Source organism: Xenopus laevis, chromosome 1L (assembly GCF_017654675.1).
Source record: "Xenopus laevis strain J_2021 chromosome 1L, Xenopus_laevis_v10.1, whole genome shotgun sequence".
Lineage (NCBI taxonomy): Eukaryota > Metazoa > Chordata > Amphibia > Anura > Pipidae > Xenopus > Xenopus laevis.
In genome coordinates, this window is record NC_054371.1 from 7014878 (window position 1) to 7031135 (window position 16258).

At 39.6% G+C, this 16258-nt stretch overlaps 1 protein-coding gene across 1 annotated transcript in view; it reads right to left on the bottom strand.

The window, feature by feature from the left end:
• Positions 1–775: 775 nt before the first annotated feature.
• LOC121400413 (vomeronasal type-2 receptor 26-like) overlaps positions 776–16258 on the bottom strand; it is a 32672-nt gene continuing 17189 nt past the window's right edge. The window contains exons 4-6 of the mRNA XM_041583441.1: positions 4794–5060; positions 2346–2469; positions 776–1692 (exon numbers count right to left, since the gene is read on the bottom strand). Coding sequence (XP_041439375.1) covers positions 776–1692; positions 2346–2469; positions 4794–5060 — 1308 coding nt within the window. The remainder of the gene's footprint in view (positions 1693–2345; positions 2470–4793; positions 5061–16258) is intronic.

The following is a 16258-nucleotide window of genomic DNA, read 5'->3' on the forward strand; positions in this document are numbered from 1 at the left end:
ACAGACATAATACAAAGGCTATTCTGATACTAAAATCTATAGTTAGTATAGATATGGGTATATATCATTTATGTGACAGTAGGGAGGGGCGTGTGTGTATGGGGCTGGGTTTTCATTTGGAGGGGTTGGACTTGATGGACTTTGTCTTTTTTCAACCCAATTTAACTATGTAACTATGTAACAGTTCATTTAAATGTTAACCTTATTATTAAAGAACTTGAATCAAGAACTATTTAGAAACATAATTAAAAACTATCTGGTTTTGATTCCAAATATATGGGATTTTACACTGATTTCTAGTCTATACTAAATGATATAAAATTTGGCAGAAATATACAGCCTATAAGACTGACTTGATGTCAGAACAGCAAATATCTCCACTCACTCCGGTTTTTGCCTTCGATCTTAATGTTTTTTCCCTCTTCTACTTTGCCGGACTTTGTCTCAATTGGTGCTTTTTTTCCCATAGAGCAGTGCTTTTTTACAGAATTCCAGTATCAGTGCAATTTATGTCTATTTTTGTATCTTTTTTTATCAGAGCCAGCTGGGTGGGCATACTGGTGCTTCCCAAAACTTCTACAAGTGCAAACAGAGTGCATGGATTTAATACATGTTTATGAAAAGCTGCTATATCTGCTCATTATTATGTTCCTCCACTAATATTTCTGTGCTTTATTGGTCAATAGAAACTCTTTCCACTCGCTGATAATTCCCCCAAACACAGACATATTTCTATTTAGATTACTTGGAGAAGGAACTTCAATTGTGTCATTTATTATGTAGGTTGTAAGGTTTTGTTTCCAAGTAAATGGGATTTTGTGTTCATCTCATGTCTAAATAAAATTAAAAAACACTTTGGCAGAAATATACAGAATAAAAGTCCAGCACTTGAGGTGAGTATGGCAAATATCTCCACACACACAGTGTTTTTGCCTTTGGTGCTCAGATAGGCCGGGATCATTGTGATCCAAACACTGCAGAAGAGCAGCATGCTGAAAGTGATGTACTTGGCCTCATTAAAACTGTCCGGTAATGTCCGAGCTAAAAATGCTAAAACAAAACTAACAGCTGCCAGAAGCCCCATATACCCAATAACTGAGTAAAAGCCAATAGCTAAGCCCTCATTGCACTGAATGATGATGGTTCCAGGGTAAGTGTGAAGGTCCAGTTCCTGAAAGGGAGGAGAAATGGCCAACCAAGTCATGCAGATTATTATTTGAATGGATAAGCAGAAGAAGACTACAGAATTGGACAGTTTGACTCCCACCCATTTTCTCCATGAGCTCCCTGGCTTGGTGGCTTTGAAAGCAATGTAAACCATGATAGTCTTGGCCAGGAGAGAAGAGACAGCTATGGAGAAGGTGATTCCAAAAGTGATGTTACGCAGCATGCAGGTTATATCCACAGGGCGACCAAGGAACAGAAACACACTGAGGAAGCTCAGCTTGATGGAGACAAGGAGGAGGAAGCTGAGGCTCCTGTTGTTGGCTCTCACAATGGGGGTGTCCCAGTATGAAATGAAAACTCTTAATATTAGTAGATTTATAATGAAAAGAAGAATAGAACTAGATGATATAAACACAGAAATGTGATCATTTGTGTATGAAAGAAAATCTTCCTTGCGCGCAATACAATGATTCTTCCCCTCATTGGGCCACTCCATGTCTGGGCATTTGAAGCAGCTTGTGCTATCTGTAATGATGGAAGATACACAAATTAAGAACAAATTATATTGCTAAAAATATTCTGTAAATATATTATGAATATGAACAAGCTGTAAATGCTGAACTAATAAATAATAATAATAAAAAAGATATGGCTGGACTGGTCAGTAATGTAACTAGGGATGAACAATTTTTTTCTCCGTGTTTCGCCGTGGAAATCAAACCCATAGACTTAAATTGCGTTGCATATAGAACTCAATAGGATATGTATATGTATAGAACTAACAGGAAGTGACATCAGAGTGAGATACCATAAGTGACTACAGCAGTAAAGTACATAAAAGATGCAGTAAAGTTATTCACATTCAAGGTAATGTTTCATTATTACAAAATTAAAGGAACTCATTTGTTAAAATTAGAATTATTTGCTTTTATTGGAAGATGGCTTTCCCTTAATTCTGAACTTTCTGTATAAAATATGAAGTAGAAAAAAAATATTATTTGCTTTTTTAAACTGATCCTGGTACTGCTTGATGAGTGCTATAAAAAAAAACATTTCCCCTGTATTGCTTTAAGTGTATGACGAAATAAATAATGCTGATGCAATAGGAAAATGTTTTCTGTAGAGCCCCTCTTACTATATTGTCAGTCTAAATTGTGATGTATATTTACTGTATATACCGGTTATATTGGAGATCTCTCCCTCAGAACACAAGACACAGTCATAACAGCAGGATTGGGCTGTGGAACTTGGTGCCTTCCTGAAGCCGGGGAGACAACTGTCTGAACATTGAGCTCTTGGGATCTGGAAGGATTAGAATCAAAATGAAGACACAGATCAGCATTACAGCACTAGTTATGTTGTCATGGTGCTTAGCAAGACAATGAAAAAATATTTTATAAGTGTAGGGGACCCGTAAATTAGTCTCCCAGTATTATTTGGCAGGCAGTTCCCTAGTGTTATAGACTCCTAAACTGGGTCCTAAAATACTGTTAAATACAGGAGGGGGACATGTTTACTGATCCTGCCTTTAGTTATGCCCCTGTAGGTCAACCAGTCTCCAGTAGACGGCACTGTGCTAAACTATATGGTCCTGAGCAGCCATGGGCTCAGGGCCATTTTGTTAAGCCCTTGTCTGAGAAGGCAGGAAGGGTAAAGTGGAACCTATGTCTAGTAAGGATAGGCTACTCACCTTAAAAGGTCACTCTAGGAGAGACAGAAAGTCAGACTATTTAGCAACCTGAGGCTCCTACGAGGAGTGTGATATTGAGTACCTGGATACTAATTGCCCAGAGTAGGGACTAAGGGGTATATTTATGGAGATACACCCAACATTCAGCCTTTTTCTTATGGGAATTACGACATCCCTAAGTCTATACACTTAGGGGTATATTTATCAATGTGTGTAGTTGGAGATTGCCACAGTCCTCATTTCTATGGGATTTTGAAAGGTGTATTTATCAAAGGATGAACATTCACTTTCGCCCAATGATAAATACTCTTTTAAAAATCCCATAGAAATAAATGGAGGGATGTAGTAATTCCCGTTAAGGAAAAGGCTGAATGCTGGGTGTATCATCATTGCTGCTGTTTATGTTCTGTTCCCTGTTTGGACTAATACTGATGACTGGTACTTGTGATTGTGAGTATATGCCTATTCATTGTTTCTGTATGTTCCTGCTTGATCTTTATGTACATTCCTTTGTCAATTATTCTGTTCAATGAACACATTTTCTGGTTAAGTTGTAAGAACCACTGGAGCCCAATTATTGTGCACTACTGTACAATAACCTGTCTCTACACCATTGTGAGGACTTACCCTCTGAGAATTAAATTCTCCTCCAGCGCAAAGTATTAAGGTAAAGCTCATAGTTAGAGAACAGTGCCACTCAATTTACTATAGTGTTACATAAGAATAAAATTATTTTGCAGTCTCCTCTATAATGGTACAAAACATTAATGGATTAGTTAAAAATATGTCTTTGTGTGGAACTGCAAGCAAAGAATATGAACTGTACTATAATATAATCTTTGGGTGCCATGGGGGTGTTGGGAAACTTGAGTTGAAAAGGCAAAGCAGTACCTGTTCAAGAAAAATGTGAGGTGGATGCTTAAGTACATAAAGATGGCACTAGGGTATGGTATGGGAAATGACAAATTCTTTTGGTAGATGGGAGTCAGAGCTAAAAAAGCTCAGGGAGACAAGTATTTAGCAAAAGATAATATAGTGTAGTATAGTGTATATTTATATAGCCCAAACTGACCCAACTGTATATAACCACCAGGTGCTGAATTCTCAGTAAAATCAAGCTGTATAGTTTATATTAAAACACCACGTGCATTTTATCTCTGGTGGATACAAATGTTTAGCATTATTAAGCACATATCAATTAACTCAATTTGGTATCCAGCAAACTAACTTGGGTTAAATGATGTGCGCTGAATAATACTAAACATTTGTAAGTACCCACCAGAGAAAAAATGCACGTGGTGTTTTCAGTCTGTGTGGCTATAAACTATACAGCTTGATTTTACTGAGAAAACAGATTTAGATATGCCAGTACTAATGCCATCAACCATATATGGAATAAAATAATGAATTCTTACAGTATTGCTCTTCCATGTAGGTGAGGACTCACCAGTGAGGTACCTAGTCACCAATCCATTAGCAATTATGTAGTTATATATCAAGTGTCTAGTGATATATTCCCCATTTTCATTGAAATAGAAAGTCGGACCATCGGAGGAGTTATACGTAAGTGTTTTTAAGTATTGGTGTAACTGTTAATGATAAAAAATAGAATTTATTAGAATAAAAATTAGCTTAAAAGTACTGAAGTGTTTAATTTTCTCAAGTACAAACCACTCATTGCATATGTATGGCTGTAAAATCTGTGGGGTAAATGTAAGGACTTAATTCTCAGACAGTCACTTGACTCTCCTGGGTAATGCACACACTGGAGGTAGGAGAGTGCCCAGTTGTAGTTAAAGGACCAGTAACATAAAACATTTTTTTTAAAAAAAAAATCGTTAGTATAGGTCGGGCTTGGACAACTCCATCTCTACTGAAATCTGGGAAGCCTGTAACATGGACATGAGTGTGATGAATGGTACAAATCCAAATTTGCCAACCCCTGCAGCTGCTCCTTCTCGTTGGTGCGAATGATCTTGTACTCGTTATTCACCGCTGAAGTTTGAGACAGATCGACTGCTTCTGTGCACAGGTATCCAGCCCCCCTGGAAGCCCTCCTGTAGGAAGAAGAAGGGACATTGCTGCAGGACTGGGAGTGGGACCTATAGCTGATGGTAGTTCTGGAGGAGCTGGTCAGTCCCAGGCGAGCAGTCACAGATACGGCCGCTGCTGTTGGCTGGAGCTGTAGCCCAGAACCCCATTGCTGGAGGGAGATGCGCTCATATAGGTCTGGGCTCTGGGCAGCGGGCTGTACTGCAGGGTGCTCATGTCATAACGGTGCATATGCACTGGGTGCTAGTTACTGGGGCAGGAGCAGTGAGGAGTCTGGTGGGAGCAGCGTGTAGGGAACGTTTCTTGATTTCTGTGGCCACCTTCTGTGGAAGCTGTCAGTAGAATATGGGAGGAGAAATCGAGCACCACACAATGGATCATCGTCGTCACCCTTTTGCCTTTTCTGAAGAGGAAAGCGGAGTTTCTGTAAGTTATTTCTTAATAAAGGCTTCACTATTTTAAAGTTTAATTTGTCTTGGTGTTTTTATTTCATTCTATACAAAGAATTTTTTAATTTTTTTTATGTTACTGGTCCTTTAAAGAACTCCCAGCCGCCACCACCATGACAGAAATGAAGTGGTGTTATCAACAGTAGTTCAGTGAAAGGTGGATAGTTTACAGCCTGTAATAAAGGTGCCTTGCAAATTTGAATAAAGGGGGCACAGAAAAATGACTTACCTCTAGTGCAAACTGTAGAGAGTCCCAGCTGGAAATGTGGGGATAATGACACATAATTAAGGCTTCTAAAATGTGCTTGGGCAGTGCCCGTCCATACAGAGTGTACCTGAATGTATCTGAGTGCTCCATTGATTTACCACAAAGAGTAATATTAGCTCATGAAAAATCGGTTGAGAAAACTTTTTTGAATTTGTACAAAGTGTAATTGTTCTTTTGCTTGTTACATCTATTTGCAATGTAAATAGTTTAACTTAGAAATAAAAAGTAAACAATAAAATCAGGACAGAATCCCTTTAACCCTTTCCCTGCCAAGAGCGTAAGTACTACGTTATTGTAGGAAAACCCTAACTGGCAAGCACGTAGTACCTATGTTCTTGGCTGTAAAGGGCTCCTCTCTGCATTAGCAGTGATTACCGCTTCTATAGAGGACTCTGGTGCTCTCCGAACCCCCTTCGCAATGAGCAGGGCAACCAGAGGGGGAGGTCACATGGGTCCTGCGACATGTCCATCGCAGGACCCTCTTTTGATTATGCAGACACATGTCTGCTACTGTGCTGCATCTCCTCTCTGCCTCCTCCAGCCAGATCTCAAATTTCTGCTGCGTGGATTTTGCTGTAAGACCCCTCATGGCTTCAATGGACCCTCCTTGACTTCAGAACAGTAAGTGGCCTTTATGTTAATTGGTCTGTGTTTCACAGAAGGCGAAAAGACAGCAGAGAAAATTCAAATGCACTCATTTTATTTGGGGTCCGCACATGACAGTTGCTTTGATATATCTATGCATATTGGGCATCAAACTGTTCAGTAGACCCTTGGTGTCAATATTTAGGGTGTTTTACAATTGTATGTATGAAATTAGGTAAGATAAATGCGGCCAATTGCAAAAATTTTAGACTATTTTCAGAAATTCAAAAAACGCTGCCTTCAGTGTAGCTTTGCAGTATGGTAGTTTGGAGTAGAAAGACATTATTAGCAATTTTAGATTCATCAGAATGTGTACTTTCCAAAAATATATGGTTTTCTGGGGTGAACATATATTTTTGTACTTTTGCCCCTTGATAAAATGCTATAAATGTGCTGATTTTGCAGTATCTGTAATTACAGAACTGATAACTCGTATGGGGTGTCTTCGTTCTGGGGCCCCTATACTCCACCTACTTAGCCATACCTATGCATACTGGGCATTAAACTGTTCAGTGGACCCCGGGCTTTCAGATTTAGGGTGTTTTATCTTGGTATGTAATGTGGGAGATACAATGTTTCAGATTTGGAGTAATAAGGAGATTTTGCGGCTTGGTGCTTTGAAGTAGAAAGACATGCATACCCATTTTAGATTTGTCAGAATGTGTACTTTCTAAAAATAGGGATGGGCGAATTTTTTCGCCTTGTTTCGCCACAAAAATGATGCCCATAGGCTTGTATGGCATTGTGCATCAAAAAAATAAAATTAAAAATAAAAAGTTTTTTTTGCCGCCCATAGAATTCAATGGGCGTCAACGTCATTTCGCCGGTGGCAAATTTTTGGGGAAACAAAACAGGTCAAATTCGTCCACCATTCCGATCCCTATTGAGTTAGGCTTTTCACAGGGTTAAACAAAGAATTAAGAAGGAAAGTCTTTAAGCTGTTGCTTGATAAATATACATTCCCCTTTGTAATCAAGGAAAACATACCAAAGCAAAACCTTTATGGTTTGATAAAAGTGTTAGTGTCAAGGTTAGTAAGAAAAAACATGTAAAGATAAATAAAGGTCCATGGTCAGATGGAATTCATTACAGGGTACTAAACAATCTTAGCTCTATAATTGCCAAACCATTTAATTTTTTATGTATTCTTTGAGGTCTGACATGGTGCAGAGAGACTGGCCAATTACTAATGTGGTGAGGATATTCAAAAAGGGATCAAGTTCTCAAAACCACAAAACTATAGGAAACTGGTATTTAGGGATCAGATACTTGACTACATTGATCATCAAAATATGATTGATGATATATGAGTTTGTTTTTGTATAGAGTAATTGCCTTTTATGAGGAGATTGAATTGAATCTCGATTCTGGGATGGCAGTGGATGTGATTTACTTAGACTTTGCTAAAGCATTTGATACAGTGCCACACAAAAGGTTACTGGTTAAATGAAGGAATGTTGGCCTGGAACATAGTATTTGTACCTGGATAGAGAACTGGCTAAAAGATAGACTACAAAGAGTGGTGGTAAATGGAACATTTATAAACTTAGATTTACTCTCCACCGCCAATTTTGATACCAGCGTTAAAGTCAATGGGCACAAACTTTGTAGGATTCCAGAACATGGAAAATGCAAATTCTCACCAGGCGAATTTATTTGCTCATCACTAGTAGGTGGATATTCATAGTGAGGACAGTGAGGTTGGGAAATGCACTGCTGGGGGATGATGTAATGCTGATGCCTTTAAGAGGGACTTGGATAATTTCTTGGACAGACATCATATCAAAGTCTATTGCTATATTTTAACCTACCACAAATAGAATAATAATATAGTTGTTGGTATAAATATATATATTTTATATTAAAATCTGTAGATATGTCAGTATATGCACTGAGGTTTATTTGGAGGGGTTGAACTTGAGGGCCTTATGTCTTTTTTCAGCAAAACCTAACCATATACATGTACAGGTATGGGACCTGTTATCCAAAATGTTTGGGACCTGTGTTTTTTCCAGATAATGGATCTTTCTGCAATTTGGATCTTCATACTGATAATATATTTTTTATATGACCACATTTATATGAGCACAGCCTATTCCAATGAGGGACAAATGGTTATGTGTCAGAGTGTAAGAATAATAAAGTCTAATAACAAATGTCCCTATCATTCTGACTAAGTAATAACCACATGCCCAAGGCAGGAAAGGTGAAGGGAGGGGTGATGTTCCCCATTTATTATTTCTCTTATTAATGACACCCAGTTATGAGAGTCCACTTTGTAAGTTACTGACAGAATTCAGAGAGTCAACAGATACTAGATGAGGCCCCTTGTACACAAGTGTTTTCTTCATTTACTGATTCCTCCCTGTGTCTGCTTTTAACAGATAAAGAATTGCAAGGCTGAGGGACAGTTGTAAGCGGGAAACTATTTTCAGTTCAAATATCTGTAGTTAAGAACATTCAGTCCTCTTCCAATATTTTGGGAGGGTTCAAGCTATATAACGTATGTATGTGTACTCCCATTTTAATCTATAAAAGCCTGTGAAAAGGGAAGTGTCTTTGGCAAAACGATCGTGGGACATTTCGGTGTAACATGATCATTTTCCCAAAGCAAAACCATTATATGTTCTTTGTTAAACTCAATAAACCTCATTCCATTTGAAATAGCCTTATCTCTGAGTTTTGCTTTCCATATAACGAGGTCATAGCAATAAAATTATCAACAATACCTACTAGAAAATCATGTAAACATTAACCCTTTAAGTGCCACAGATCGTAGAATCTACGTTCTGTGGATCAAAGGACCAAAGTGCCACAGATCGTAGATTCTACGATCTCCAGCACTTCCGGGTTCCAGTGCGCAGCGGTTGCATTTAAAACCGCAAGCGCACGTTAGATGCTGGCAGAACCCCCTAGGCAACGAGCAAAACCGGTCATACTCACCGGTCTCCCCACCGATCGTCGCTGGAACCAATAGGAGCGCAGGGCGCACGCAGGGCGCATGGCTGTGATGCGCTCCTGCTGCCCAAATAAATCCAGCCCTCCTGACGCCTCCCCTTTCACTCCTACTGCGCACTTGTGTCTGTTGGAGCCCTCCTGCTGCCTCCCTGCGGTTCTCCTGCTGGTTTGGTCGCCTTGATTGCCTGCCTTGGATTCAGTGAGCTGAACTACAACACCCTTACACCTTTTATTTTACTTGTTTCCTTCTAATCTCTCTAAATTTGGTTTGTTTTTTTTTGAATATTTTTTTCTTCTGTCTTTATCATTTAGCACACTTTTGTACACTCACACACTTACAGGCATCTTTGCCAAGCACACACTCACACTCACACACACACTCACACTTCTACACTTTTTCTTTCCCCTATACTTCTTTTCTTTTCTTTTCTTTCTTTCTTTGCTTTCTTTAGTAGTTGGTTTTTTTTTGCTAAAACTTTATTTCTACTCTTGTTCTATAATTATCTGCTTTATTTTATTGTATTTTTGCAGTTTTTTACCATTTTCATTGTTGCTTTGTGTTTTATATCTATTATATTGCATTTTCACTTTTATTTGCTGTTTGGTGCCTTTACAGTGACGTTGGTGGATCAAGGTTTCTAACCACCAATTTCATTCCAATAGCTGTTATTTTTATTGTCTTAGCTGATTTTTATTATATTTTGTTGTTTTATTCTGCTTTGCCCTTTGCTGCTTGTTTAGTGCCCCCAAAAAAGTTTGCCTTTGCAGTGACGCTGGTTGGTCTAGGTTTCTGGCCCCTGATTTCATTCCAATAGCTGTTGGTTTTTATTGCTTTAGCTGATTTTTATTACATTTTGTTGTTTTATTCTGTTTTTCATTTGCATTGCCTTTGCTACTTGTTTAGTGCCCCAAAAAAAGTTGTGTTTGCAGTGACGCTGGTTGGTTTAGGTTTCTGGCCCCCGATTTCATTCCAATAGCTGTTGGTTTTAGTGCTTTGGGTGATTTTATTCCAGACTGTTCCTTTGCCCTGTTTGCTTGTTTAGTGCCCCCAAAAGGTTCTTTTCCATTTTGGGCACGTGCAGTGTCTTGTCTGTAATCTATTCTGTAGATTTCTGGAAGGAGTTCAAGTTCTAGTTTTTTTTCTTCTTCTGATTGTTTGTATTAGCAGGGGTTAACTGTTGGTCAAATCTTGCTGCCTTCTTTTTTTTCTTCTTCTTGGTGTTTGTATTAGCAGGGGTTAACTGTTGGTCAGATCTTGCTGCCTTCTTTTTTTTTTTTTATTCTTGTTGTTTATTTTAGCAGGGGTTAACTGTTGGTCAGATCTTGCTGCCTTCTTTTTTTTTTTTATTCTTGTTGTTTATTTTAGCAGGGGTTAACTGTTGGTCAGATCTTGCTGCCTTCTTTTTTTTTTTTATTCTTGTTGTTTATTTTAGCAGGGGTTAACTGTTGGTCAGATCTTGCTGCCTTCTTTTTTTTCTTTTTCTTCTGGTTGTTTGTTTTAGCAGTGGTTAACTGTTGGTCAGATCTTGCTGCCTTCTTTTTTTTCCTTTTTCTTCTGGTTTGTTTTAGCAGTGGTTAACTGTTGGTCAGATCTTGCTGCCTTCTTTTTTTTCCTTTTTCTTCTGGTTGTTTGTTTTAGCAGTGGTTAACTGTTGGTCAGATCTTGCTGCCTTCTTTTTTTTCCTTTTTCTTCTGGTTGTTTGTTTTAGCAGTGGTTAACTGTTGGTCAGATCTTGCTGCCTTCTTTTTTTTCCTTTTTCTTCTGGTTTGTTTTAGCAGTGGTTAACTGTTGGTCAGATCTTGCTGCCTTCTTTTTTTTCCTTTTTCTTCTGGTTGTTTGTTTTAGCAGTGGTTAACTGTTGGTCAGATCTTGCTGCCTTCTTTTTTTTCCTTTTTCTTCTGGTTTGTTTTAGCAGTGGTTAACTGTTGGTCAGATCTTGCTGCCTTCTTTTTTTTCTTTTTCTTCTGGTTGTTTGTTTTAGCAGTGGTTAACTGTTGGTCAGATCTTGCTGCCTTCTTTTTTTCCTTTTTCTTCTGGTTGTTTGTTTTAGCAGTGGTTAACTGTTGGTCAGATCTTGCTGCCTTCTTTTTTTTCCTTTTTCTTCTGGTTTGTTTTAGCAGTGGTTAACTGTTGGTCAGATCTTGCTGCCTTCTTTTTTTTCCTTTTTCTTCTGGTTTGTTTTAGCAGTGGTTAACTGTTGGTCAGATCTTGCTGCCTTCTTTTTTTTCCTTTTTCTTCTGGTTTGTTTTAGCAGTGGTTAACTGTTGGTCAGATCTTGCTGCCTTCTTTTTTTTCCTTTTTCTTCTGGTTTGTTTTAGCAGTGGTTAACTGTTGGTCAGATCTTGCTGCCTTCTTTTTTTTCCTTTTTCTTCTGGTTGTTTGTTTTAGCAGTGGTTAACTGTTGGTCAGATCTTGCTGCCTTCTTTTTTTTCCTTTTTCTTCTGGTTGTTTGTTTTAGCAGTGGTTAACTGTTGGTCAGATCTTGCTGCCTTCTTTTTTTTCCTTTTTCTTCTGGTTTGTTTTAGCAGTGGTTAACTGTTGGTCAGATCTTGCTGCCTTCTTTTTTTTCCTTTTTCTTCTGGTTGTTTGTTTTAGCAGTGGTTAACTGTTGGTCAGATCTTGCTGCCTTCTTTTTTTTCCTTTTTCTTCTGGTTTGTTTTAGCAGTGGTTAACTGTTGGTCAGATCTTGCTGCCTTCTTTTTTTTCTTTTTCTTCTGGTTGTTTGTTTTAGCAGTGGTTAACTGTTGGTCAGATCTTGCTGCCTTCTTTTTTTCCTTTTTCTTCTGGTTGTTTGTTTTAGCAGTGGTTAACTGTTGGTCAGATCTTGCTGCCTTCTTTTTTTTCCTTTTTCTTCTGGTTTGTTTTAGCAGTGGTTAACTGTTGGTCAGATCTTGCTGCCTTCTTTTTTTTCCTTTTTCTTCTGGTTTGTTTTAGCAGTGGTTAACTGTTGGTCAGATCTTGCTGCCTTCTTTTTTTTCCTTTTTCTTCTGGTTTGTTTTAGCAGTGGTTAACTGTTGGTCAGATCTTGCTGCCTTCTTTTTTTTCCTTTTTCTTCTGGTTTGTTTTAGCAGTGGTTAACTGTTGGTCAGATCTTGCTGCCTTCTTTTTTTTCCTTTTTCTTCTGGTTTGTTTTAGCAGTGGTTAACTGTTGGTCAGATCTTGCTGCCTTCTTTTTTTTCCTTTTTCTTCTGGTTTGTTTTAACAGTGGTTAACTGTTGGCAGGGGCGATCCTGGCCCCTCTGCCGCCTGAGGCAGCAGCAGTTGCTGCTGCCCCCCCTCCCCTGGAAATTCGCTCTTAAAGTACCAGGAGCAGCATTTTTGCTGCCCCCTGGTACCAAGTTGGGCGCTGCCGCCTGAGGCGAGAGCCTCAACTTGCCTCATTGGCGAAGCACCCCTGACTGTTGGTCAGATCTTGCTGCCTTCTTTTTTTTCCTTTTTCTTCTGGTTGTTTGTTTTAGCAGTGGTTAACTGTTGGTCAGATCTTGCTGCCTTCTTTTTTTTCCTTTTTCTTCTGGTTGTTTGTTTTAGCAGTGGTTAACTGTTGGTCAGATCTTGCTGCCTTCTTTTTTTTCCTTTTTCTTCTGGTTTGTTTTAGCAGTGGTTAACTGTTGGTCAGATCTTGCTGCCTTCTTTTTTTTCCTTTTTCTTCTGGTTGTTTGTTTTAGCAGTGGTTAACTGTTGGTCAGATCTTGCTGCCTTCTTTTTTTTTTCCTTTTTCTTCTGGTTTGTTTTAGCAGTGGTTAACTGTTGGTCAGATCTTGCTGCCTTCTTTTTTTTCCTTTTTCTTCTGGTTTGTTTTAGCAGTGGTTAACTGTTGGTCAGATCTTGCTGCCTTTTTTTTTCCCTCTGGTTGTTTGTATTAGCAGTTGGTCAAATCTTGCTGGATTGGATTTAGGAGCTTCTTGCTTTGCAGTTGTTACTAGTTTTGCAGTGGTCTGTATTTTTCTGGCACAATGGCCAAACGGTTTTATACCGCTGCAGAAGCGGCTAGGTATTGTGAGGACTCCAGCTCAGAGGAATTTAGCAATTCTGATTCGGAGTATGTCCCATTTGATGACTCTACTGATGAATCAGAGGTTGGTGATAGCAGCACTATTAGCGCAGAGGCTAGTAGTGGCGGCACACTTACTGCTGAAGAAGTAGAGGAAGAGGGAGAGGCTGGTGGCAGTGTGCCAGATGCACCCATGGAGGTAGAAGAGGGTGAGGGTAGTGGTGATGCAGCAGTTGGAGCGCCTGTGTGGGGGCCTCCCTGTAATTATGCCCCTGAAATTCCCCCATTCACTGCAGTCACGGGCGTCAAGGTGGACACCACTAACTTTGAAATCCTAGATTTCTTCAATCTTTTTATCACAGAGGCCATCCTACAGGACATGGTCCATTACACAAATTTATACGCTGAGCAGTATCTTGCCAGCCACCCTATACCAGGGTATTCAAGAGCCCAGGCGTGGTATCCCACTACTGTAAATGAAATCAAAAGATTCCTGGCGCTCACATTGGCAATGGGACTTGTAGAACGCAACACCTTAGCTTCATACTGGGATACCACTACAGTCCTTTCCATCCCTCTTTTTTCAGCCGTTATGCCAAGAAACCGTTATCAAATTTTACTGCGGTTTCTTCATTTTAACGACAATGCAGCGGCTGTTCCCCCTAATGAGCCCGGTTACGACAGGCTTTACAAATTGAGGCCCCTTATAGATAGCCTGTCTCAGCGCTTCACAGAGGTCTACTCCCCCTCCCAAAATATATGTGTGGACGAGTCCCTTTTGCTCTTCAAAGGGCGCCTAAAATTTCGCCAATACATCCCTAGTAAGCGTGCTCGATATGGGATGAAATTTTACAAACTCTGTGAAAGCAGCTCGGGCTATACTAGTTTTTTCATGATCTACGAGGGAAAGGACACTAATTTGGACCCCCCCGGCTGTCCCCTTGACTTGACTGTCAGTGGTAAAATTGTCTGGGAGCTCATTACTCCACTGTTGGGCCAAGGTTACCACTTATACGTGGATAACTTTTACACAAGCATCCCCTTATTCAGAACCCTTTACTGGTTGGACACCCCAGCTTGTGGCACTGTTAGGCGTAACCGCAGAGGACTGCCCAAGGAACTGGTGGATAAGAAATTGAAACGTGGAGAAGTACATGCTCTAAGAAGCGATGAGCTCCTGGCATTAAAATTTGCAGACACCAAAAATGTTTTTATGCTTACTACTATCCACAATGAGAGTGTAGTTGTCCAACACAGAAGTGGTGATAGGCCCGCAAAATCAAAGCCACTCTGTTGTAAAGAATATAGTAAGCATATGGGTGGCGTCGATAAAACCCACCAAATCCAAACTTATTACGACGCCACCAGAAAAACCAGGGCCTGGTACAAAAAAGCCGCAATTTATATGATCCAAATGGCCCTTTATAATTCTTATGTCGTTTACAAAACGGCAGTACCAGGCCCAAAATTGAGTTTTTACAATTATCTGCTGCAGCTGCTCCCTGCCCTTTTGTTTGGTGATGTACAGGAGGTTCCAGAAATGCCTGGCAATGACAATGTTGCCCGAATGGTGGGTAAGCATTTCATTGCCCAAATTCCACCAACTCCTAATAAAAGATATGCCCAGAGAGCTTGTAAGGTTTGCCGTTCCAGGGGTGTTAGAAAAGATGTGCGGTATTTTTGTCCCAAGTGTCCTAGCAAGCCTGCTTTGTGTTTCCAACCCTGTTTTGAGGTGTACCACACTGTGGTACACTACGAGAGGGCTTGAATTCTGTGTTGTGTTGGTAGGTTAGGGCTCTCTGGGTTTGTTGGTGGTAAAAGGATTTAGTAAATCTGTATAGTAAACTTGGCATGCTCTAGGTTTTTATGCACATGCTAGCAGTAGCTGTTTAGGTGTGCTGGCAGAGTGATACTTTTCTTTTTTTTGTTTTTTTTTTGTGGAGTGGTTTTTCAGATTCAAGCCCCCCTATTGAGATCTAACATTTTGGCAGGTCCCTACTTCGCTTATAACTAGGTATAGATGTTGTTAATAAAAAAAAATCTGTATAGTAGTGATCTTTGATTTTTTTATATAGGATTTGGCACTGGGTGAGCAGTGCAATGTAGCAGTAAAAACTTGTATGTATGTTTGTTCTTAGTCTAAATCAAAAAACCACACTAGCACACGAGACTTGTATCTGCAGGGCAAGCCCTTGCAAAGGTTTTTACTGCCGTGGTGCCACCACAGTAAAAACCTTTGCTAGGGCTTGCCCTGCAGATACAAGACGTTACTAGGAGGCCACCGTATCCTCCATTCACTGTGCACCGAGCAAAGCTATATACCTGCACAACGGGTGTGCGAGTGTCTACTCCAATTGTTCTTAGTCTAGGCATTCAGCTTTTGTGTTGAGCAATGGTGTTTTAGACCAGTTGTGTTATGGATAGCACTTCTATTGCGCTGGTGGTAAATAGCAAAATGAGGTGCTGGTTGGCGAGAGGGCACACGATAGAACTTGTGGTGCGTGATGAATACGTGGGATGATGTGCATCTCTAATGCTGATGCTACAAGTCTTTTATTTTACTGGCACCTCAAAAGCTCGTCTATCAGCGCAGTTATCTATAGTTTTGTCTGTATTTCTGAGCAACATTTGCATTTGTTTTTGTAGATTTAGGTATCTCTGGATTTGTGAGTATTTCAGCTGCTAATGCCCCAATCCTCATTGTTGCCACCTAAATTCCTAAACTTCTTAGGACACTTGCATAATTTATGGGCCAAATTTACTATGGTTTCTGTTGGAAAATGTATTTGTAAATGTGGTACAGATTTTGTCATTGGCGAAATAGTGTAGGAAGAAGCAAAGGAATTCGTATCGTAACACCACAGGACAGATGGAACTCAAAGACACTCCACTACAATATATCCGAATAGGTGAGTGAAATATATTTTGGGGTAGTAGCACAGAGATGCAGATCCATAAAGTGGTCCCAAAATTCCCTGGGAGATAAATCTTAACTTTGTATACTATCTTTTCCTTTATTTCAGACCAAAGCAGAGTT